Source organism: Macaca nemestrina, chromosome 6, assembly GCF_043159975.1.
Source record: "Macaca nemestrina isolate mMacNem1 chromosome 6, mMacNem.hap1, whole genome shotgun sequence".
In the NCBI taxonomy this organism is placed as follows: Eukaryota; Metazoa; Chordata; class Mammalia; order Primates; family Cercopithecidae; genus Macaca; species Macaca nemestrina.
The window spans coordinates 120007665-120033845 of NC_092130.1; the positions used below are offsets into that span (position 1 = coordinate 120007665).

At 41.6% G+C, this 26181-nt stretch overlaps 1 protein-coding gene and 1 pseudogene across 2 annotated transcripts in view; one reads left to right on the forward strand and one right to left on the reverse strand.

The window, feature by feature from the left end:
• Positions 1–8106: 8106 nt before the first annotated feature.
• The window catches only part of LOC105499389 (phospholipid phosphatase 1), a 105561-nt gene continuing 87486 nt past the window's right edge, over positions 8107–26181 (forward strand). For both annotated transcript variants that reach the window (XM_071098922.1, XM_071098923.1), the window contains exon 1: positions 8107–8523. In XM_071098922.1, the coding sequence (XP_070955023.1) occupies positions 8466–8523 (58 nt within the window). In that variant the 5' untranslated portion in view covers positions 8107–8465. The remainder of the gene's footprint in view (positions 8524–26181) is intronic.
• On the reverse strand, positions 14412–14933 carry LOC139363879 (large ribosomal subunit protein uL24-like; annotated as a pseudogene).

The following is a 26181-nucleotide window of genomic DNA, read 5'->3' on the forward strand; positions in this document are numbered from 1 at the left end:
ATTTCTCAGAAATACCAATCAAAGTTCTCTTGAGCCTTGTATTTGTTCTGAATATTTTAGGCTTAAACATATTATTGTTATTATTTTCACACGTAAGAAGAAATCTGGAGGCAACCAGTTGCTGGTTATTTTTAGTAGAGCTAAACATTATAAAGACCAGTGACGCTGCTTTTCTTGGTCTTTCCCTCATAATCAAAAGATGGCTGCTGTAGCTCTAGATATCAGGTCCATGTTCAACAAAGGTAGAAAGGAAGGGAAGGGAATTCAGCCTTTTGCTTTGGCCTGGAAAGCAAAAACGTTAAAGAAACCTGCCAGTAAATATCTGCTTACATTACATTTACAAGAACTCTATCACACAGCTGCTAATAAAGGAAGTGAAATGACAAGTCACATACTCGGAGACAAAATTTACCACGCAAAGAATTATTATGAAGAATATATGAATAACTTCCACAATTAAATAAGAATAAGACACACAATAGAAAACAGAAAAATGAAAAAAATAAAAATGAAAACACAATAGAAAAATGGCAAAAGACACGAAGAGGCAGTTAATAGAAGAGGAAACATTTTTGGTGAATACATTTAGGGAAAGACATCCAAGCACATTAGTGACCAGGGAAATGAAAATTAAGACTACATTTAGATACATATTATACCTACTAAATTAGCAAAAATTAAGAAGTCTCAGAATATTGCATTAATGAGAATGTAGAGTTTCATCCACCACTAGTGGGGGTGTGGATGAAATGGTATAAACATTTAGTAATACAATCTGAGATTATCTCATAAAGTTGAATGTGGAAATACTACATAATGCAGCTGGTAATTCCACACTAGAGACTTGTACATAAATGCCTGCAGCAGCAGCATTTGCATAAATGAAAACCCAGATGACTATTGTCAGAAGAATGAATAAAGTGATGTATTCATATGACAGACCTACTATTGTAGCAGCACAAATGAATGTAAGAAATATGATTGAGTGAAAAAATATCAAGGGCAGAAGATTAAATCTATGGCATAGCCGGGCGCGGTGGCTCACGCCTGTAATCCCAGCGCTTTGGGAGGCCGAGGCGGGCGGATCACAAGGTCAGGAGATCGAGACCACGGTGAAACCCCGTCTCTACTAAAAATACAAAAAATTAGCCGGGCGCGGTTGTGGGCGCCTGTAGTCCCAGCTACTCGGGAGGCTGAGGCAGGAGAATGGCGTGAACCCAGGAGGCGGAGCTTGCAGTGAGCCGAGATCGCGCCACTGCACTCCAGCCTGGGCGACAGAGCGAGACTCCGTCTCAAAAAAAAAAAAAAAAAAAAAAAAAAAAAAAAAAAAAAAACTATGGCATAATATTTTTAAAAGGTAAAAAACAAGCAAGCGAAACAATGTATATTTTTAGAGATACATACACATGTGGTTAAACGATATGGAAAAAACAAAGCTAGGAAAAGGTAAATATAAACATAAAATTCAGGTGCATTCAAAGATTTGGCAATGATCAGGTGTTTATTGTAGATTCATAGTGGTCCATTTTATTATGCCTCATAACTTATTTTTATTTATTTATTTATTTTAGATGGAGTCTCGCTCTGTCACCCAGGCTGGAGCGCAGTGGCATGATCTTGGCTCATTGCTACCTCTGCCTCCTGGGTTCAAGCAATTCTCCCGCCTCAGCCTCCCCAGTAGCTGGGACTACAGGTATGTGCCACCATGCTGAGGTAATTTTTTTGTATTAGTAGAGACAGGGTTTCACCAGGTTGCTCAGGCTGCTCTCGAACTTCTGACCTCAAATGATCTGCCTGCCTCGGCCTCCCAAAGTGCTGGGATTACAGGCGTGAGCCACCATGCCTGGCCTTTCATAACTTATTTATATGTTATATATTTATGTATCAAATATTACATAATTAAAAGCTTTATTTTATTTTTATTTTATGTAATTATTTTTATTTTATGCATTTATTTTTTTGAGTTGGAGTCTCATTGTCGCCCAGGCTGGAGTGCAGTGGCACCATCTCGGGTCACTGCAACCTCCGCCTCCTGGGTTCAAGAGATTCTCCACTGGAGTAGCTGGGATTACAGGCATGTGCCACCACACCACATCCACTAATTTTTGTATTTTTGGTAGAGACAGGGTTTCATCATCTTGGTCTGCCTCGGCCTCCCAAAGTGCTGGGATTACAGCCGTAAGCCACTGCACCCACCGATTAAAAACTTTAATAAGGTATGAAGCAAATGGCTTTGACAAAAAGTGTAAAAATGATTAAAATACCCCATCCTGTGAAATTTTCTTTTTGGAGCACATGTACTGGGGAACCAGACATTGACATTTTTAGTTACTTTAGTTTTACAATGCTATTTGAGTATAATAGAAACTGTATTTGCTTTAGTCCATTTGGGGAGAAAGAACATAAACACATGGAAACACAAACATCCTAAAGGAATTGAGTCTTATTACTTTGCAGACAATTTTTGAAATAAGTTGCTGAGACAGTTCAGTGTTGTTAGAATGGAGAGAGGGAGACTTACTGATAATATTATGTTAAAGAGCAGTGCAAGTAGAGGAGTGCGGACAGAATTGAGCATGCAGAGGTATGGAAAGAGAAAGTGGAAATGCAGCATGTAAATTGCAGATTCCTTTTCAAGAAGTTTAGTAATCACAAAAGAGAGGAAATTAGCTTCTTTGTTCTTCAGGGAGCTTCAGGACTGTTCTTCGGAAGCCTACTTTGCTTTTGTGTGATGTCTGTATTACAGGGAGAAAAGTTTGGCCCAAGGACAAACTTTGTTAAGCATTTATGCAAGCCTCTGAGGTTTCTTTCTTTCTTTCTTCTTTTTTTAAAGTATTTTTTTCTGGGATGCACAGACTCCAGAGAAATGGAGTCAGTGCTCTTGCCTCTGAGGTTTCATGTTCAGTCCAGGGACACACTCATAGCTGCCCCCCTCCCCCGGGGGTATTAATGGTGTTACTATTTGATTCGTGTTTCCTTTTTAAATTATTTTCATCACCATTTCAAAGTTACTTAACTCATTCTCAATTCCAGTGATCACACCATAATCCAATTATGACAACAAACCAAAACAATCAAACAAAAAAATCCCCCCAAAAAGGAATGAACGCTCCCCATTCCAAAACAAGATGATGTGTCATAGTCACTCTTTCCACAAATGAGGGCTTATTAATTGCTTTTTTTTTTTTTTTTTTTTTTGAGACAGAGTCTCACTGTGTCACCCAGGCTGGCATGACAGAGTCTCGCTCTGTCACCCAGTGGCGTGATCTTGGCTCACTGCAACCTCTGCCTCCCAGGTTCAAGCGATTCTCCTGCCTCAGTCTCCCGAGTAGCTGGGATTACAGGTGCCTGCCACCACGCCTGGCTAATCTTTTTGTATTTTTCTTTTCTTTTTTTTTTTTTTGAGACTGAGTTTCACTCTTGTTGCCCAGGCTGGAGTGCAATGGCGCAATCTTGGCTCACCACAACTTCTGCCTCCCGGGTTCAACTGATTTTCCTGCCTCAGCCTCTCAAGTAGCTGGGATTACAGGCATGTGCCACCATGCCTGGCTAATTTTTATATTTTTATTAGAGACAGGGTTTCTCCATGTTGGTCAGTCTGGTCTCGAACTGCCACCTCAGGTGATCTGCCCACCTCGGCCTCCCAAAGTGCTAGGATTGCAGGCGTGAGCCACCGCGCCCAGCCTACTTTTTGGTATTTTTTGTAGAGACAGGGTTTCATCATGTTGGCCAGGCTGGTTTCAAACTCCGAACCTCAAGTGATCCAACCGCCTCAGCCTCCCAAATATTGCTAGGATTACAGGAGTGAGCCACATGCCTGGCCTTATTAATTGCTTATAATTAATTAATTATTTATTTATTTGAGACAGAGTCTAGCTCTGTTGCCAGGCTGGCTAGAGTGCTGATCCTGGCTCACTGCAACCTCTGCTTCCTGGGTTCAAGTGATTCTCTTGTCTCAGCTTCCATGTAGCTGGGACTACAGGCACATGCCACCATGCTCAGCTAATTTTTGTATTTTTAGTAGAGAAGGAGTTTCACCACGTTGGCCAGGATGGTCTTGATCTCTTGACCTCGTAATCCACCCACCTCAGCCTCCCAAAGTGCTGGAATTACAGGCGTGAGCCACCATGCCCAGCCTACTTTTTTTTCTTTTTTTTTTCTGCGTTGGAGTCTCATTCTTATTGCCCAGGGGCTGGAGGACAGTGGCTCAGGTTTTTTCACTGCAACCTCCACCTCCCGGGTTCAAGCTATTCTATTGCCTCAGCCTCCCCAGTAGCTGGGACTACAGGCACCCGCCACCACACCTGGTTAATTTTCTAATTTTTTTTGTATTTTTAGTAAAGATGGGGTTTTACCGTGGTAGCCAGGATGGTCTTGATCTCCTGACCTCATGATCCGCCCGCCTTGGCCTCCAAAAGTGCTGGGATTACAGGCTTGAGCCACCGCACCTGGCCCTAATCACATGCTTTCTAAGTAGTCCTCAGGCTTCCGCTTGTGGGCAGAGAACTTCTCTTGTTTATTTTAGCTTCTTCACAGATGTGTACCAGGTATCCACTAGGGGCTCAATAAATGTCAAATTAATGAATGTGTGAATAAACAAAAAATCACTAATCAGTAATTTTTTTTGAATGCTTATTTTTGAAAATGCACTTTAAGAGTAAATGTTTATTTTTTTTAAATAGAAAGAATAAGATCTAGTACTTGATAGTACAACAGGGTCACTGTAGTCAATAATTAAATTGTACACTTTAAAATAACTAAAAGTATAGCCGGGCGCGGTGGCTCAAGCCTGTAATCCCAGCACTTTGGGAGGCCGAGACGGGCGGATCACGAGGTCAGGAGATCAAGACCATCCTGGCTAACACGGTGAAACCCCGTCTCTACTAAAAAATACAAAAAACTAGCCGGGTGAGGTGGCGGGCGCCTGTAGTCCCAGCTACTCGGGAGGCTGAGGCAGGAGAATGGTGTAAACCCAGGAGGCGGAGCTTGCAGTGAGCTGAGATCCGGCCACTGCACTCCAGCCTGGGCGACAGAGCTAGACTCCGTCTCAAAAAAAAAATATTAATAATAATAATAATAACTAAAAGTATAATTGAATTGTTTGTAATACAAAGGATAAATGCTTGAGAGGATGGATATCTCATTTTCCATGATGTAATTATTACACATTGCATGCCTGTATCAAAATATCTCATGTACCCCAAAATATATACACCTATTATGTACCCACAAAAAGTAAAAATAAAAAATTTTTTAAAAATAAATGTTTTTAAAAATTACTTTTAAAAAGTAAACGTTTATTTCAAAAGCTCTTTAAGACACTGAGCCTAGACTGTAACAGAATAGGTGCTCAATAAATGTTTTTTGAATAAATACCTAATACTCAGACATGCAAGTACTTTCAATTTATTGTGACCTTGCAATCTGAGGCCCTTGTAACTCTGGAAGTAAAGAAAGCCACATGAATAGTGCCGCAATAAACATACGTGTGCATGTGTCTTTATAGCAGCATGATTTATAATCCTTTGGGTATATACCCAGTAATGGGATGGCTGGGTCATATGGTACATCTAGTTCTAGATCCTTGAGGAATCGCCATACTGTTTTCCATAATGGTTGAACTAGTTTACAATCCCACCAACAGTGTAAAAGTGTTCCTATTTCTCCACATCCTCTCCAGCACCTGTTGTTTCCTGACTTTTTAATGATTGCCATTCTAACTGGTGTGAGATGGTATCTCATTGTGGTTTTGATTTGCATTTCTCTGATGGCCAGTGATGATGAGCATTTTTTCATGTGTCTGTTGGCTGTATGCATGTCTTCTTTTGAGAAATGTCTGTTCATATGCCTTGCCCACTTTTTGATGGGGTTGTTTGGTTTTTTCTTGTAAATTTGTTTGAGTTCTTTGTAGGTTCTGGATATTAGCCCTTTGTCAGATGAGTAGATTGCAAAAATTTTCTCCCATTCAGTAGATTGCCTGTTCACTCTGATGGTAGTTTCTTTTGCTGTGCAGAAGCTCTTTAGTTTAATTAGACCCCATTTGTCAATTTTGGCTTTTGCTGCTGTTGCTTTTGGTGTTTTAGACATGACTTGGAATCAACCCAAATGTCCATCAGTGACAGACTGGATTAAGAAAATGTGGCACATATACACCATGGAGTACTATGCAGCCATAAAAAAGGATGAGTTTGTGTCCTTTGTAGGGACATGGATGCAGCTGGAAACCATCATTCTTAGCAAACTATCACAAGAACAGAAAACCAAACACCACATGTTCTCACTCATAGGTGGGAACTGAACAATGAGATCACTTGGACTCGGGAAGGGGAACATCACACACCGGGGCCTATCATGGGGAGGGAGGAGGGGGGAGGGATTGCATTGGGAGTTATACCTGATGTAAATGACGAGTTGATGGGTGCTGACGAGTTGATGGGTGCAGCACACCAACATGGCACAAGTATACATATGTAACAAACCTGCACGTTATGCACATGTACCCTAGAACTTAAAGTATAATAATAATAATAAATAAATAAATTAAAAAAAAAAGAAAGCCACATGATAAACAAAGGCACATCTTTTTCAGGTGTAAATTGCTTAAAGCTTTTACGGCTATTTAAACGAGAGGCAAAATAAAACATTCATATTCGTTTTAAAGAAAAACATCTTTCTTCAAATGTATTTTTTGTTTTTAAGAGCTTACTTGGGGCTATATCTTCAGACTCTGTGTTTAATGTTATCTTTCCATTGGCTTTATGAGTGCTTTGCAGGAAAAGTCCAAGAAGTAGTAGGTACATTTGGTGATTTTTGTTTTACGTATTTAAGGAGAAAATATACCAATCATTAACATCTGTAGAGGGTTCGACTCTAGATAAAGCCACTTTCATATAATCTTTTCTGGGCTTCACTTCTTCCTCAAGACTGGACCACTGGGTAGCTTAAAGTTGTAAAAGCTTCAAGCAATTTACACCTGAGAAAGATGTGCCATTGTTTATCATGTGGCTTTCTTTACTTCCAGAGTTACAAGGGCCTCAGACTGTAACATCACAATAAATTGAAAGTACTTGTGATGTCTGAGTATTAGGTATTTATTCAAAGAACATCCCCATTTTACAGATTAGGAAACAGATTACCAAATGTGGGCTAGGGTCCTCCTGGGAATGGGCCAGGGGGAATGCTTGCTGTTGTTAAAGAAAATTATCCCAGACACTTGTTAAACACAATGAATAATTTATTCAAGATTACTGCAATAAGGGTCATGACTATTGGAACAGGAGAGAGAAATTGAGCTCAACTCAGAATACAGCAAAGACAGCAAGGGATTTATAGCCAAGGAACAAGCACCGTGTCTGTGAGGGAGGTGACGGTGGATGGAAAATTACTAACAGGAGACATCAAGGGTAGGGGGATTCTGGCTAAAGGCAGGTCAAGGGCTTCTACAACAAAGGTGTAATATAAGGAATCTAATCCATTATTAAATATCAAGAATTCAAGGGTGATCAGGTATCGAGGATGGATGATTTAGCACGCCTCTTGCTAACATTTGGGCCCAGCCAGGACACGGAGGTCAACGTTGAGGCCTAAGTGAGAAAGGGCTCAGAAGTACCAAACTAAAGGAGAGCATCTCTGTTCCTGCCTACTCTGACCTCGTTTCCCCCCTTAAACTCAGTGGTAACAATCTGACCTCTTTATTACCTGATTCCCATGGAAGGGGTGGGGAGTGGCAGGCAGCCGGTGCTCCAGGATCGTTGGGTAGGGAGCCTAGCTCTCTGAAAGCAGCAATGCCTAGTGGGGGTACGGAGGCCGAGTTCGGAGACCACCTGAGTAATTGCGGTCCAGAGCAAAGCCCCCTGGATCGGAACGGGAGCTACCCTCACGCCCCGCCCGGCTGCCAGCAGCCGCACTTCTGGGCGGATGCCGCAGGTCGGGAGGGACGAGGCTGACGGCGCTGATTGGCTGACCGCCGCGGCCTGGGGTTCCCCGGCCCCGCCCCTGCTGCGCTCCCCTTGCCCGCGAGGCCGCGCGCTGGCCGGTCCTGCGCTGCCCGGCGGGAGAGGCTGGACCCTGCGTTCCTCCTCCCTACCGGTCCCCATCCTTAAAGCGCGAGTCTGGACGCCCCGCCTGTGGGAGAGGGCGCCGGGATCCGGACGGGGAGTAACCGGGGCAGGCCGGGGCCGGCCGAGGAGGTCCTGAGGCTACCGAGCTGCAGCGGCTGGCACACGAGCGCCTCGGCACTAACCGAGTGTTCGCGGGGGCTGTGAGGGGAGGGCCCCGGGCGCCATTGCTGGCAGTGGGAGCGCCGCCCGGTCTCATCCCGCCCTCGGCTGCACTCCTCCTCCGGCTGGGAGGGGCCGTAGCTCGGGGCCGTCGTCAGCCCCGGGCCTGGGCTCGATAATCCAGGGCCTCGGCCGCTGTCCCGCAGCTCAGTCCATCGCCCTTGCCTGGCAGCCCGGGCAGAGACCATGTTTGACAAGACGCGGCTGCCGTACGTGGCCCTCGATGTGCTCTGCGTGTTGCTGGGTACGTACGCGCCGCCGGCCCGAGGGGCGTGTGCGCCCGGGCGGGGACGGCTGTCCCGGGAGGGCTTTAGCGCAGAGCTGCCACGGGCAGCTGGGGTGTGTTGCCTGACGCGTGCGCCGCTGCGGGGCGACACACGGGGGGCGGCTTCTGCAGCCGAGGGACCCCGCTTTGCAGCCTGCACCCCGGCTCCCGCGTGCCCGCCGCTGTCTGTAGCCCGTCAGTGCGCTGAGCCCACCCCTGCTTGGACACTGTTCACGCCTTTGCGCTCCATGCCTTGCTCCTGTTCTCTGTTTTCAGTTCCACTCTAGCAGAGCAGGGTGGGCTCCTCCCCTCTGTACTGTAGAGAGAAGCCTGGTCACTGGCCCGTCTCAGTAACGAAACTGGAGATTTGATGCACAGGGGATTCTCAGTAGCAGGCGCCAGTGCCTGATATATCGTGAGAAGTTTAATATTTCGGCTATAAAAGGCTAGAACCTTCCTAATTAGAAGGTGTTGCTAGGTTGTAAATTGTCAGGTTGCAAGTAGGGATGAGCACACCAAGTTTTTGCGTGTAGGTCTGAAGAGGCTTTGGGGGTGGGGGAGGGCGCGGTACCCCAGACCTACTGTTTCCTTGTCTGCACATACCTTGCCATGGTGTAGCTTTCCATCTCTTGTGACAGTCCCGCAAGGAGCAGTAGACATTCTTTGGCTGCAGCAGATTTCGCATTGTCTTACTGATTGGAAGAGTTCAGTTCTGAGGCTTCTGGTTGCCAGTTACTCCTTTGTTTTGAAGAGAAAGAATTGGAATCATTTGGATAAGGGATGGGCGTTGGAAGGAGTAGCTTTCACCTTTTGTGTATTGTATAAGGCACTTATGCTGTGAACTATTTATATGTGATGGAAAAAACAAAAACAAAGCAAGAGCTGCTGGAGGTTTAGATAGTCCTACTTATGTTGAAGTAATCAGAATAGTAGTAGTATTGGCAAGTTCTCAGGGTGGGAGATCTGTGGCTTTAGCCTCCTAGATGAAAGTCTGCATAATGGTTTCTCAGTGACAGGAGATTCCCTCGGTTTTAATCCAGTAGTCCCTGGTTATTACACTCTCCAGTTTCCAACCGGATTATTTAGGCCCTTGCAATCTTGTGGAATTCTTATAAATTCTGTTACCTGGTTTTGTTGTTGTAAGGAAAAATTCCATTTTGTGTGTGTGTGTGTGGGTTGTTTTTGTTTTTTTGTTTTTTGAGACAATCTTGCTTTGTCATCCAGGCTGGAGTGCAGTGGCGTGATCTCGGCTCACTTGCAACCTCTGCCTCCTGGGTTCAAGTGATTATCCTGCCTTGGCCTCTCTAGTAGCTGGGATTGCAGGCATCCGCCACCACGCCCGGCTAATTTTTCTGTTTTTAGTAGAGACAGGGTTTTCTCCATGTTGGTCAGGCTGATCTCGAACTCCTGACCTCAGGTGATCCGCCTGCCTCAGCCTCCCAAAGTGTTGGGATTACAGGTGTGAGCCACCGCACTGGGCCCTAAAACTCTATTTTGTTACCTATTAATATGAAGCATCGTTGTTTACCAAGACGCTTCCTGTTTAGGTCCACAGTGAGTTTTAGGAATTAAGTTTAGGAAAGGGGAACAAAAGTTTGGAACACTGCCTTTTTTTTTTTTTTTTTCCAACTCTGTTTGTCCCCCAGGCTGGAGTGCGGTGGCGGGATCTTGGCTCACTGCAACCTCCGCCTTCTGGGTTCAAGCAGTTCTCTGCCTCCTCCTGAGTAGCTGGGATTACAGACACCAACCACCATGCCTGGCTAACTTTTGTATTTTTAGTAGAGACGGGGTTTCACCATCTTGGCCAGGCTGGCCTTGAACTCCTGACCTCGTGATCCACGCGCCTCGGACTCCCAAAGTGCTGGGGTTACAGGCGTGAACCACCGCGCTCAGCTGAACACTGTCTTTATAAAAACACAGTCCTTTCAGATGTCGGGACTTAATAATTAAATATATTCAAATTTATTTGCAACGGAAAATTACCTTTCATAGAAATGTTAAATTTAAAAATATATTTTCACTTATACTTGATGTCATTGGAACTTTGTTAAACTTTGTTTATATTTTAGTGAAAGGAGAGGAAAATGTTCGATCAGAAAAAAATCAGTGTATTTCTAATGTATTGAATATTAGCCTATTATTGCCACATGTTGTGCAGTATCAGAATTACATATCATCTTCCTCTTTTCGATCAATTTGTAAAACAACATAATGTTTTTTTTCTATGGGTATCATTGCCACATATTGTGCACTATCAGAATTACATATCATCTTCCTCTTTTCCTACTGTGGGAGTTCGATCAATTTGTAAAATAACATAATTTTTTTTCTATGGGTCAAACACTGATTAGGATAGGTGAAACATAATACTGCTCTGAGGTAGGTTAAGCTAATGGTATTAAACACAAAGCCATATAGTAGATCTGCAATTAAAAAAAAAATCACATATAACGGAGGAACTGACATGAAGTACAATTTTATAAATTATGGGTTGTTGTAGCCTGTAGTTTTAACATGATACAAACATCACATAATTATCCTATAAAGGTTAATTTCGTTGCTAAGTTGACCTGACAGTTGCAGGAGTAGGATGACTCTCAGTAAGATAAAATTGTGTTTTTGGTGGTTTTGGAAAGCTTGCTTTGAGGACTTATTTGTTTTAGGAAAAGGCATTTGATCTATTTACAACATTATGTTTTTGTATTACTGACATTTCTTTTAAAGTAATTCAGTATATTACCAATATAAGCTCAGAATACCCTTTTCCTAAATAGAAAGTGGCCTATTTTACTGACTTTTAAAAATGTAAGATTGCATTTAACAACATTAGCTGTCCATTACAAACAGCAGTGAAGGAGAACAGTGGTGCAGGAGATACAAAACTTTTTCACACTTACTTTTGGAAGACACATGTTATATAGCAAATGCACCTTTCTGGTGGAGTCTGTTATATTAAATTTGATTTGGATTCATTTTACTGACAGCAGGAGATTGGTAGCCTAAAATCATGGTAGCTTGAAGAGGGGTTTCAACCTGGCATAAATTTCCTTTTTCTGTGGAGAATCTACAGGTAAGAATTGACTGTTAGAACAGAAAGATAATTAAGCTCTTCGTAAGTACAGGGTTATGTGAAAGTGGTTCATAATTATAATGTGAATACATTCCAGATTCTGTTAATGACCACCTCAACATCATACAGTATAGCCATTTTAATATGATGATGTTACGTGAACCTGTTATACAACTACTTTATAATTTTACTAAGAGTGATGTGTTGAAGTGATCATTGAACATGCCTTGTGTGTGCATGTGTGTGTGTGTATATATATGTTTCTGTCCCTATATCATCTTTATCATCAGTGTAAAACACGATTTCCTCTATATACATGTTCAAATTATTAGTTCCTTAAGTGGATCTGATAAATTCTTGGAAAAAGAATGAGAATTTTGAGAAGTAATGTGTGTTAGTTCCTCAAGTGGATCCGGTAAATTCTTGGAAAAAAGAATGAGAATTTTGAGAGATAATGTGTATGTGATTCTTTTCTGAAATGGAACATAGTCTTGCCATCTGTCTTTGTTTCTTTTTATGATGTGTTCTGTGACTGTAGAACAGGCCGTATACATTATCTGAGTGCATGAGAAAAGCTCTACAGAGAATGGTGGTAGGCTGGTATGAAAGGGGTGATGTTTTAGCCCAGTGTATTAAACCATATCATGAATACAACTTATTAGTGTTTAATTGCTAAGGGTCATTTCAGATTTTAGCCACTATGGCATTAGGCTGCCAATTAATGGACACTGAGTCCATTAATTTGTTCAGTGCATATTGATTGAAGGCTAGCTTTGTGGCCAGTGCGATGTTAGGGTTCTAGGGATACAAAGATGAATAAGATAATCCCTGCCCTAAAGAGCTCAGAGTCCAATGAGGAAGAAATAAAAAAGAGGTTATAATACATCATGATAAGTATGATAATGGACGTTTGGAATATGTTCCCTTTGAGCAAAGAGAAGGGCCTTGTCTAACATCTGCTTCACTGTAAATAAATGACTTGTCTGTTTACTCTTAGAGATGCAGAAAGGTCAGAAGTTACCTGGAATTACTTGTAGCTTCTTTTTTTTTCCCTTTTCCAACTTGATACAGGGCGGTAGGAACCCAAGTAAGTACCAGTGTTTATGACTTATTTGCAGGCAGCCCCACAGTATCTAAATTTAGATGGAACTGACAAAACTTTGATTCCATGTACCTGTGTTTTGCTGTTTGACAATCATTTAGAATATCTTTCTGTGCTGCGTGTGTTCCATTTGCCCTTCCAGATCTTTTCTCCACTCTGCTCTGTGTGTGGCTCTGGGAAATGAATTCCATGGACTACATCAACTGATCGCTTCCTTTTTGGTTTCAGATTAGCTTTGCCCAGTGTGAGGGACATCAGAAAGGATCTCCCTAAGAGCTAGTTCCCTCTTGCTGGATTTGGTGTTGCCAAAGCTGTTCACAACTCATATTCAATAATGGCCCTCTGCCAGACACCTATAGTTACACATCTTTCTGGGTTCTGATAACCCTTCCCTAGCCCATTTAGACCTGGAGATGATAATGGCTTCCTGATGTGGCTAACCTGAAGATATACCACCATCTTTTGCTGTTTTCCCTAAACCCTACCTGTACCTTTTGAAATGGTTCCTTCATTAAGTTTTCTTGAATACTTCATTTGAGTATGCTGTTTTTCTTGCCAGGACCGTACTGATAATACCCATCTATGTCTAAAATGGATTTGAGGTAGCTTTCCTTTCTGCATTAAACACCAATTACAGTGTCCTTAATGGCAAATGCAAACAGGAGCCCATGGGCTGCTATGTTGGCTTTCTTGAGAGGGAAGGGGTTATGGTTCCCTCAGCATGCTCCAAATGTGGTATCAGTATTATGCCAAATCAGAGTCAATGGGTGTAGAGTAAAATCTGGTGGCAAAAACATTTGCAACCAATGCTAGGTGGTTACAGGGTCCCTATTGCTTGTTTTACCCCAGTCATTATCTCAAATACTGATGTCATTTGTTATTACCATAAATGCTGACATCATTTTACCCCTTAAGGATACTCCTAAGGAGAGGTCCCTTTGTTAAGGCTCAATCTGGGTCCCTTCCTCAAAGGGGGAAAAACAAGTATTTTGGGAAGAGTCTCACTTGCTAAATAGTCTCCAGCATTTTGTGCCTTCCCTTTTCTTGTAACATTTATTTTTTCATTCACTCATATTCAGTACACATTTGTTAACTGTATCATAGGTGCTGGGCAGTGTGTTAGACACTGAAGATAAAAATAAGTAAACAAATAGGACACGGTGCCTGTCCTGACCACTTGCTGTTTTCTTCTGTTTAACTTCTATTAGGAAACTTATTTTGCTTCTGAGGAAAGTTTACTGGTTTTTCTGTTTTTTTTTCCCCCCTCTATTCTTCTAGTCACAGAGAGAGGGAAGGAATCTCAAATAATGAACAAATATTTGTCAAAATGGCATATTCTTGGGTCAGTCTAGAATCCTGTTGCAAAGCTTTTTCTTTCTTTAAATGGGTAGTTTGGAACAAAAGCAGAGGCCTGGAGGAAATTGCCGCTATTTGGCTGTCATTGGTTTTATTCAGCTGAGTTTTTAACTTAAATTTACCTTACTTGGAATAAAGTATAGAAATGTTCAGAAAACTTTCCCTTTATAGATTTTATGAAATGTAAATTCTTCCTTTATATTCTCTTTGAGGTACATCCTTTGGAAACTCAAGAATGTACTATGGATCTTTGTCACTCTCTTTCTCATTTAGTCATTTTGGGCTGAGCTCTACCAAACTTTCCGATGTGTTACTCAGTTTGTGGAATTATTCTGATTCTTTTTTTTTTTTTTTTTTTTTGCTTCAAGTTTTAATCAAAGCTTTTATATAAGATTACTTTATTCCTGCATCTTCTCAATTGTTTCTTCCTTGTATTTGCCCTTTTCCTTTCCTACTTGGCGAGATTTGGCTTTCCGTTCAAGGATCTTTTTGCGGTCTTTGTCCAGTTTTAGCCTAGTGATAACCACCTTGCTGGGGTGAATGCCTACGTGGACCGTTGTGCCATTAGCCTTTTCCCGCTGCACCCGTTCAATGTAGATAACATACTTCTTCCTGTAAACCTGGACTACTTTGCCAATTTGCTGACCTTTATAGTGTCCTCATACAACCTGAACTTCATCATCCTTTCGGATGGGCATGGATCGCACGTTGTACTTCTGTCTCAGCTCTTTGGAAAGAGGGGAAGACATAATCTTCCTGCGAATGTGGGAAGGTGCATTGAAATGCCTTTTGCGATTCTTGCTTCGGTCGGAAGTCACAAAGGGATTAAACTTCATTTTGGCCGCTCCCACTTCGGTGATGGCCGCTATTCTGATTCTTTTGGTTAAGAAACTTAAGGTTAAAATTGTCAATGTTTGCCATATTTAAAAAAAATAAAAGGCCGGGCACGGTGGCTCACGCCTGTAATCCCAGCACTTTGGGAGGCCGAGGCGGGCGGATCACAAGGTCAGGAGATCGAGACCACGGTGAAACCCCGTCTCTACTAAAAATACAAAAAATTAGCCGGGCGCGGTTGTGGGCGCCTGTAGTCCCAGCTACTCGGGAGGCTGAGGCAGGAGAATGGCGTGAACCCGGGAGGCAGAGCTTGCAGTGAGCCGAGATCGCGCCACTGCACTCCAGCCTGGGCTGGGCGACAGAGCGAGACTCCGTCTCAAAAAAAAAAAATAAAAATAAAAAAAAAATAAAAAAATAAAAAAATAAAAAAAGAGAAGTTGGCTGCAAAAGTCACTAAACTCCCAGATTTTGAGTGAACTGATTAACATGTAATTTCAGTTTTTATGGAAAAAATTTGGAATGTTGTCTACTTCCTCCTAATTTAGGTGCCTTAATTCAACATTTGAAATGGAAATGTACAGTCTGTACAATCAGCGAATTAGGAATTATAGAGATACTGTCTTGTCTCTTTTCTTCTTTTAAAAAAAAAGCATTTGCCATCCAGAGATTATGAATGGTGGTTACAAGTAGCATTCTTATCTTTCTATCCTTCTTTTTTCTTTTACCTTCTTTTTCATTGTCACTCCTTCCCTGCGCACTGTACTTCCCTTCCTTCTGCTCATCTTCCCTTCAGTCTTCTTGCTGTTTAGGTTTAATGTGCAAATGGTTTAGGTAGGTTGCCTTTTTACTCAACTGAAACTAGTCTTAAAATTGGGGCCAGGCATAGTGGCTTATGCCTGTAATCCCAGCACTTTGTGGGACTGAGGTGGGAGGATCTCTTGAGCCCCAGAGTTCGAGACCAGCCTGGGCAACATTGTGAGACCCCATCTCTATTTTTTTAAACAAAAATTATAAAATTGGGAATGTCTTGTTCCTTATAAACTATGAAAAACTAGTCTGTATTTTTCTTTAAAATGTTAGGTAGCATAGTCTAGTGATGGACTGTGGATTCAAATTTTTTTTTTTTTTTTTTGAGACGGAGTCTTGCTCTGTCGCCCAGGCTGGAGTGCAGTGGCCAGATCTCAGCTCACTGCAAGCTCCGCCTCCCGGGTTTACGCCATTCTCCTGTGTCAGCCTCCTGAGTAGCTGGGACTACAGGTGCTCACCACCTCCCCCGGCTAGTTTTTTATATTTTTTAGTAGAGACGGGGTTTCACCGGGTTAGCCAGGATGGTCTCGATCTCCTGACCTCGTGATCTGCCCGTCTCGGCCTCCCACCTGCTGGGATTACAGGCTTGAGCCACCGTGCCCGGCTCACATTTTAACTCCTCCATTGAACTGTGTGACCTTGGGAGAGTATTCTCTTTGTGCTGTGTTCTTTAGTTATATAATGAAAGTACCTATGGTTATCTTAAATGAGACTTAAATGAATCAATATGTAAAGTGCCTTGCACTTAATATGCATGATGTATGTTTGTCAGGTGAAATAATTCTCTATAATCCTACTACCTGTAACATAATAATTACATTAGTAGAAATAACATCAACTAGTTTCGTATTAGGGACAAAAACACAAACTTTAAAATGTTTCTCATGAGTGCTCATGGAATGCTATTGAAACTTAGTGTTTTATTAGTCATATGTGAAAGCCACGTACATGATTTATAAGTAGTGGTAATTCCAGCCATGGTGAAAATTGATCTGTATAGGTCTGCGGTGGAGTGTAATTAAACAAATGGAAAAACTGTTATTTTATACAGTGATAAGTCCTGAATTTCAGCGTGCTCCAGAAAGTGGAGTCAGCTACACTCTAGTCACCTTTTTATTGCCGAGGTCTTGGGAATGATTACTCCACTTTAAAAAAGTAGGGTTAATATTCCTAAAACTTTTTTTTTTTTTTTTTGGGACGTAGTTTCACTCTTGTCACCCAGACTGGAGTGCAATGGCATGATCTCGGCTCACTGCAACCTCTGCCTCCCGGGTTCAAGTGATTCTCCTGCCTCGGCCTCCTGAGTAGCTGGGATTACAGGTGCCCACCACCACGTCGAGCTAATTCTACAAAAAAGAAATGGGGTTTCACCATGTTGGCCAGGCTAGTCTGAAACTCAGGTGATCCACCTGTCCTGGCTCTTAAAGTGCTGGGATTACAGGTGTGAGCCACCGCACCTGGCCCGATATTCTCAGAACTTTTGAATGACCTTAATTATACATCCTCATTTGTATAAATTCTATTATTTGAATTGCTCTTTGCAATTAAACAGGCAGCAAGGAAAAACTGTTGTGTAATACTTCTCTATATCCTCTCTCCCTCTAAACCAAGTTTGTCCGACCCATGGCCGGGCTGCATGCAGCCCAGGATGGCTTTGAATATGGTCCAACACAAACTCGTAAACTTTCTTAAAGCATTATGAGATTTTTTTGCAATTTTTTTAAAGCTCATTGGCTGTTGTTAGTGTTAGTGTGTTTTACGTGTGGCCCAGGACAATTCTTCTTCCAGTGTACTCCAGGGAAGCCAAAAGATTGGACACTGCTGCGTCTAAACTCTATTTTTCAAACATTGTGACATATGTTAAACTCAAATCATTTTTAAAGTTGTGTGAGCACAATGTAGTTTTAAAGTATTTGACATTGCATCTTTTATTTATTTATTAAGCACACATTATTTGCTGTAATACAATGCCAGGAGCTGGAAATACCACTGTAAAAAAGATAAGATCTCCATACCAGTGTATATAAGACAATTACAGATGTTTGTAAAGGCTATGACAGAATTAAAGCAAGATTATAAGAAAGTTAGACTTTTGGGTACAGCAGTCTCAATGAAGGCTCTCTGAAGAGGGAATATTTGAATTGAGAGGTATTGAACTTGAGATTTAAAGAAGAAAATGAGTCAGCCCTGGAGGAGCTGGGGGAAAATTCCAAGCATAGGGAGGAGCAGGTGTTGAGGGCAAAAGGAGAAAAGGGCATTTTGTCACAGAAAAGAGGACAGTGTGTCTGGAATATGGTATGTATCAATGGTATTTTTAATAGTGAATTTTGTAACTTTTATTTCTAAATGCCAGAATGGATAAAAATAACAACTGACATTTATTTAGTGCTCTCTAGGCTTGGTGCAGCCAGTGCAGTCTCTCAACTCTGTCAGGAGCTTGGTCATCTGCATTCTGTAGATGACGGAAGTGAGGGCTGGGGAAGTTGGGAAACTCACCCAGGGCAACCCAGCTAACAATGGTATAGTCAGGAATTGGGAAGTGCATTTTTGAGGATTATAACTTCTGAATGCAGAGTAACTAGTGCGTATTTGGGAAAGGTTGTAATAAATGGAGAGGGTGAAGTGGGGATGGTTGATGAGTACAAAAAAATAGGTAGAATGAATAAGATCTAGTATTTGATAGTACAGCAGAGTGATTACAGTCAATAATTAATTGTACATTTAAAAATAAACAGTATAATTGGATTGTTTGTAGCACAAAGAATAAATGATTGAGGTGATAGATACCGCATTTACCCTGATGTAATGATTATGAATTATATGCCTTTATCAAAATATCCCATGTACCCCATTTATACGTATATTTACTATGTACCCACAAAAATTAAAAGTAAAAAAAAAATTGAGAGGGTGAGAAAGGCAAGATTGTGGGAATTCGTTGTCTATAAAAACAATGATTATTGGGCCGGGCGTGGTGGCTCACGCCTGTAATCCCAGCACTTTGGGAGGCCAAGGTGGGCGGATTACGAGGTCAGGAGATCGAAACCATCCTGGCTACCATGGTGAAACCCCGTCTCTCCTAAAAATACAAAAAATTAGCCGGGCGCGGTGGCGGGTGCCTGTAGTGCCAGCTACTTGGGAGGCTGAGGCAGGAGAATGGCGAGAACCCGGGAGGCGGAGCTCGCAGTGAGCCGAGATTGCACCACTGCACTCCAGCCCCGGCGACAGAGTGAGACTCCGTCTCAAAAACAAAACAAAACAAAACAACATGATTATATTAGGTGGCTTAAATATTTTGTAACTATCTTAGTTTTATGTTTAGTTATGATATAGTTTCGAGTCAGTTTCTGCTTACCATCTTGAGTATATCTGCTGTGTAAAAGAGGCACTTTAAAGTTGGGACCAGTGGCTTCTACCTGTAATCCCAGCACATTGGGAGGCCGAGGCAGGAGTATTGCTTGAGGTCAGAAGCTGCAGGTTGCAGTGAGCTGTGATTGTGCCACTGAACTTCAGCCTGGGTGACAGAGCGAGATTCTGTATCTTTAAAAACAAAAAGAAGAGGCACTTCAATATTTCATATCTCAGTCTCCCAATAACTATTAAGCACTAGCAATGAGGTTATATCATACTGGAGGATGTAACTAATTTCCCCTATTCAGTAACATGCTCACAGACTTTTTCTTCAAATAGCATTGTTGTTGCAGGCATTCCTTTCAGGTTTTCACAGGAAAGGAAGATCTTTGTCTTTGCCTGTGTTTCAAATGAATCATGTATGGAGTTCAGAGTGACCTTTGGTAATGCATTCTAGCAGATATAGTTAGAACCTCGTGATTTAGTCCTCAGTTGTCACTGCTTGGAAATGTTTCCTGAGTCTTTTTCAGGGTGAGGTGTCCAGGAAAATGACATATAGGAAATGTGTAGCGGATGAGCCCTTCAGTTAATTGGCAGCTTATTACGCCAGGTTCTGCCTTGCCTTTTGGTTCATTTGCGTCAGTAGTAGGAGAGATGGGTTTGCTGCTGGGTGCTAGAGAGGTAAATGAGTAGAGAAGAAAGCTGTTATCTATTGAATCCTTAGTATATGCCTTTGGTAAATGTTTCACATTAACTCATGTAATCATCACAGAACTCTGAGGTACATGGTATTAGCCTCATTTTATGCCCTACCTACCACTGGAGATACCAAAAATAGGTATGCATTTTTTGATCAAGGGAAAAATATAACCCATGGGTTTTTAATAGCTTATTACTTATGGTGGAAGACAGACTCAGGAAAAATGATAAAACTGTATAATGTTTTTGAGTGCCTGTTAGCACTGAGATTACTACGAATGAGTGAGACAGGGTCTCTATCCTCAGAAGGTACATAGAGCTTTGGAAAGTGAGTTAGGCAGGTATTTTAATCAAGTCTTTTTTTTTTTTTTGTGAGACAGAGTCTCACTCTGTTGCCCAGGCTGAGCACAGCGACATGATCACAGCTCACTGCAGCCTTGACCTCCCAGACTCAAGTGATTTTCCCACCTCAGCCTCTGTGAGTTGCAAGGACTGCAGGTGTGCACCACTATGCCTGGCTAATTTTTTTTTCTTTTTCTTTTTCTTTTTGAGAGAGAGACTCGCTCTGTCACCCAGGCTGGAGTGTAGTGACTCAGTCTCAGCTCACTGCAACTTTGCCACCCGGGTTCAAGCGATCTTCCTGCCTCAGCCTCCTGAGTAGCTGGGATTACAGGTGTGCGCCACCATGCCTGGCTAATTTTTGTATTTTTAGTAGAGACAGAGTGTTCACCATGTTGGCCAGACTGGTCTTGAACTCCTGACCTCAAGTGATTTGCCCACCTCAGCCTCCTAGAGTGCTGGGATTACAGGTGTGAGCCACCGCCCCCGGCTCTGGCTAATTTTTGATTTTTCTGTAGAGACAAGGTCTCACTCTGTTACCCAAGTTGGTCTGGAACTCCTGGACTCAAGTGATCCTCCTGCATCAGCCTCCCAGAATGCTGGGATTACAGTTGTGAGCCATTGTACTGGGCCGGGAGTCTATCTTTATTTCAAAACAATTTCCCCTGAAACCATTGCTGCTGTTGCTATACAGCAGAGATAATGTAAACCTTTGGGCACATTACTTTTGACTACTGCTAAATTCTGAAATAATTCCTGTAGATAGTTCAGAAGAATATGAATCTATCCACATTAATAGGTGAAAACACTCTAATATGGTTGCCTAGGAAGTGTGTCACCATTCAGATACTTGTTATATGAATGACCGGGCAATAGACCTGAGTCAGCCATTCTTCCAGGGTTTAAAGTCTAGCTCCATCTATTACTAATTGTGTGACATTGGGTAGGTCACCTCAACTCTTTGAGTTTCCTCATCTAATGAGGAAAGAGATGATGCTAATAGTGTCTTTCTCATAGTGCTGTGAAATTAGATGAGATAATGCATGAGACGATGTATGTGAAGTGTTTAACATAGTCCTGGCCTGCATAATGTTTTTGCTGCTGCTGTTATGATCATTATTAAGCTAATAAGCCAATTTGGTACCACTGACACAGTCTGCTATTTAAATGTGATTTCATGTGTTGGTGACTTTTTTTTTGTTTGTTTAGTTTGTCCTAGCTTCAGTTTAAACAGCATTGAAGTCAGAACCCGGTTTATATTTCAGTTCGTAGTGCCCAGATCATGATGGGAAATGTTTTGATTACTTCTAACCTATTTCTTTCTGGAATCAGATACCTCAGATCTTCTAATTGTACTTCTAGGTGTACTTCTAGGTGAACAGTATTCCCTCAGCTCATAGGCAAGGTACCTAAATGAAGTTCTTGGTTGGAGAGAGAACAACAAACTAGAAATACAAATAAATAAAGATGTGTGTGAGGTGGGAATGGCATGGTTTGGATAGTAATAACTTCTCTTAGTCCTCAGCTCCTAAAACATGAAGATTTTATTTCTTGAATATAAACTTGTCAAGAACTAACTTAAAGTACAGGTTGAATGAGCTAAACATTGCCGCTTGTCATCATAACTTCTTTTGATGAATAATTTATTCCTTGTTTTTTCTGTAGAGTTTAAGAAATAGGTGTATGTAATGATTACAGTCATTTATGGTGTTCTGGGATTGTCCTAATTTTAGGTAACTGTCTTCAGAAAGGTAGCTTGTTAAATAGATGATTAAATGTAATTAAAATTCATACTTTTATACTTTTTTTTTTTTTTGAGACAGAGTTTTGCTCTTGTCCAGGCTGGAGTGCAATGGTGTGATCTTGGGTCACGGCGACTGCCGGCTCACTGGTTCCAGTGATTCTCCTGCCTCGGCCTCCTGGTAGCTGGTATTACAGGCACCCACCATCATGCCCAGCTAAATTTTTGGATTTTTAGTAGAGATGGGGTTTCACCATGTGGGCCAGGGTGGTCTCGAACTCCTGACCTCAGGTGATCTACCCACCTTGGCCTCCCACAGTGCTGGGATTACAGGTGTGAGCCACCATGCCTGGCCACTTTTTTCTTAAAATTTTTAAAAAACACACTTTTAAGAGAGTATCTCTGTTTGATCTGGAAAGTATCACTAGCATAGTTATGCAGTGTAGCAGAGGCAAGTGACATTTGTTGTATTTTACTATTTGTCAAAGGGCATGGATAAGAGACAGGAGTTTTAAATGTGCTCCTTTCCAACTATTGTCTCTGCCTAACCCAGTAGCCACTTGGAGAAAAGGTTTCTTAAATTGTGATATTATCAAAACTTGTCAGGCAGGTTATGGATAATGCTCAACTTTATGGCTAGTGTGGATATCTATATTAAAATTTACTTTATGTCCCACAGTATGAATGAAATTCTCAGTGTTGCTGTTGAATATAGTCTAATTATTAACCAAATCTGAAAACCAGTAATTACCCTCTGTGAAGTTTTTTTTTTATGGATTTCCCCCCTTTCCTCAGGATTTGACATTGTAAATGTTTTTTTAGTGAGTGGAATTTAGTTTGAACCCTTTATGTAAGAGTTCAAAGTGTGATCTACTAGTAAAAACAGTTGGTTTGGAAGTCAGAGTCCAGTCTTGCCTCTGCTATTCTCTGTGATCTCATGGACAAGATCCTATGGTTGCTTCATTTACTGATTGTAAATTATAATGAGAATGATGTATTCCTTGTTTATCTCTCAGGATCATAGTGGTAAATGAACCTCAGTTATTAAGGAGAGTCATCTTGCAGCAGTTGACACCAGTGGCTCAGGTAGTAAGACAAAGAGCACATGGTGTTTAAGGGGCTATTTTGAGCAACTGCAGTGGACTTGTGGGAGATCAATTATAAACTTAGCTTGGCTAAGAATGGGGTGAGTGTTACTGTCAGCAGAAAATAGGAAAAAGTTGAAGACTGAAGTGTTTAGAAAGTGGTAATATAGGAAAATGATCCCTGACACAAAGTAGTGTAGGCCTCCTGCCTGGCTTTGGTTACATATGTTTCTTCTGATAAAAAAGGAGGCAAAGATGAGAGTAGGAAAACGAAAATTAAAAAATGAAAAAAGGCCGGGCGCGGTGGCTCATGCCTGTAATCCCAGCACTTTGGGAGCCTGAGGCCCCAGCTGGGTGTCAATTTTTTTTTTCTCATCAACATTATAATGAAATGAGGTTTTTCAAGGACCTGCTGTATGAGACTAACCCAGGATAATTTTTCAAATTACCAGATTTAATGAATCAGAATTTCTAAGAAATATGCTGGCTAATCTAAATACTTAACAAGCTTCTCAGGTGATTCTTCTCATTAGGGAGATTTGGGAAATTTCTAGATGAGTGCTTCTCTAGAGTTAATGTGCATAGGAATCACCTGGGGTGTTGTTTAAAATGCAGTTTTAGGGCTGGTGTGGTGGCCCACGCCTGTAATCCCAGCACTCTGGGAGGCAGAGGCAGGTGCATCATGAGGTCAGGATTCTGACCAACATGGTGAAACCCCGTCTCTACTAAAACTACAGAATTAGCTGGGTGTGGTGGCTCATGCCTGTAATCCCAGCCTCCCAGCTGCTCGGGAGGTTGACACAGGAGAATCGCTTGAATCGGGAGGCAGAGGTTGCAGTGAGCTGAGATTGTGCCACAGCACTCCAGCCTGGGCAACTAGAGCGAAACAACGTCTCAACAACAAAAAAGAAAAAAGTAAATACTGTCGGTAGCTCTGTTTTTGCCTTTCAGGAGCATTTCTGAAGAGGAGGAGGCTTTTTTGAGAGGAAAGAGGATTAATCATGAGGACATGCTTTGGAAGGGCAGAGTTTGCTGTCCAGTTAAGAGATTGTGGTAGAGATTTTATTTTCAGTTGGAGTAAGTCTAGAATCACACTGATAGCAATTTACGTTGCCTGAAGTAGGGAATTTGTTCTTTAGGTTGGTCAGTTAATTAGGTCCATATTGTAGATTTGCTAGAAAAAGGAGCAACTCACTTGAAGAACTTTGTGGTGGTTGCTCTTGTTTCATATCCTCACATGTTTCATGATTAAGGATGAAAATTGGGCCTGGTGTTGTAGCTCACACCTGTATTCCCAGCACTTTGGGAGGCAGAGGTGGGCAGGTCGCTTGAGCCAGGAGTTCAAGACCAGCCTGGGCAACATGGCAAAACCTCGTTTCTACCTAAACAAAACAAAACAAAACAAAATTAACTGGGCTTGGTGGTGCAGGCCTATAGTCCCCAGCTAACTTGGGGGTTGAGGTGGATCACCTGAGCCTGGGAAGGTCAAGGCTGCAATGAGCTGTGATTGTACCACTACACTCTGTCTAGCCTGGGTGACACAGTGAGATAAGGTCTTGAAAAAAGTAAAAAAAAAAAATTTGATTTGGAAGATAGTATAATTTGGTTGAATATTTTGTAAATTAAAGTTGTAGTAAAAGCAGAGGAGTTTGAAATTTTGAACTGTCAAATCAAATAGAATTGTAGCAGAAGTGTTGCTATGAGGCTAGCCATAGACATATTTTAGTGAATTATCTGACTTATAGTGAATTATAGGAGACTTCAGTGAACTATATGAGATAAAGACATATTAATACTTTCTGCAATGAAGAATGTAAATGGGTACTATTTGAGTGGGCTAGCATTATATTTATGTGAGCTATAATTACCCAAAATAACAGGGAAACAGTGTTGTACCTTTTTAAAGAGCTTAGAATGCTAGGGTGATTCTTACCTTGCAGTTTCAACAGAAGATTTTATATTTTATTAAGACATGAAACAAATTTCCATTCATTTTTACTAACATATAGATATTTTGCAGAATTCTTTTGTGTTCATGGGATGCATAAAGGTTGAGTATAGACGTTGGAAGCATACAGGTCTGAGTTTGAATCTCAGTTCTGTCACCTATTGCTTGAGTAACTCACCTGAGTTCACAGCTTAAGTTTCTTTATCTGAAAAGGACTGTGTCTTAATCTGTATGTTCTCCTTGGCATGTGGCCCACTTGGCATAGTGGGCTTTTGTTTATTCCACAAATATCTGTTGCTCATATACTGTGTGCCAAGCACTGTCTTAGGTAATAAGGATACAGGTAATCATACAAATAAATATGAAAGATGAACTGATAAGTGTTGTGAAGGAGAAATATGAGTGCTATGATAGTTTATAATGAGGGGTCTGAGGAAAAGGAGAATGAGGTAGCTTTTAAAAATGATTACTTTGGCTGCAGGGTAGAATCATAGATTAGAGCTAAGAAATAATGGATTTAGGGAGATCAGTTAGGAAGCTGCTGTAACAGTCCAAGTGAGGCAGGTAGTGAGACTAAAGAGGTGGTGGTGATGGTGGTGGAAATGGAGAATACATTTCAGAGGTGTTTGGGAAGTAAAGGATACCTGTCTTGGTGACATGTTGAAGGTGGAGGGTAGGAGAGAGAAATGTCAAGAATAGTTCTGAAGCTTCTGGCTTGTATAATTGAATAGATGTTGGTTCCTGCCAGTTACTGAGGTGGAGTGTGCCAGATGAGAACCTGGTTTGATAGGAAGGGGGATGGGGAGGAGATAGTTTGGTTTAGGGCATGTAAGTTGAAGATGCTTTTGAAATATTTAAGTGGAAGTGTCAAGTTCTTGTTTGCATAATGGTTCTAGAGCTCAGAGGAATGGTCAGACTTTTGAGAATCGTTGGCATATTCATGGTAATTGAAGCCATGAGAATTGGTGAAATTTCAGGAAGAAGTTATAAAATGAAAACGGAAGAAGACTTTGTACTGAGCTTTGAGAAACTGACATTTCAGATTGGTTGGAGGGAATTAAGACCACCAGGACTGAGAAGCAATACCTTAAAAGCCAGGAGAGTGTTTCTGGAAAGCCAAGTGGAGAGAGTGGCAACGATCTACATTCTTCTGAAGGGTCAAACAAAATGAAGACTGGAGAGTGTCCATTGGGTTTAGTTACACAAGATCAGTTATAACCTTATGTAAAGCCATTTCAGTGGTGAGTTGGAAGCTGAAAGAGATGGATATTGCTGGGTATAGATTATTCTTTGAAAAAGTTGGAT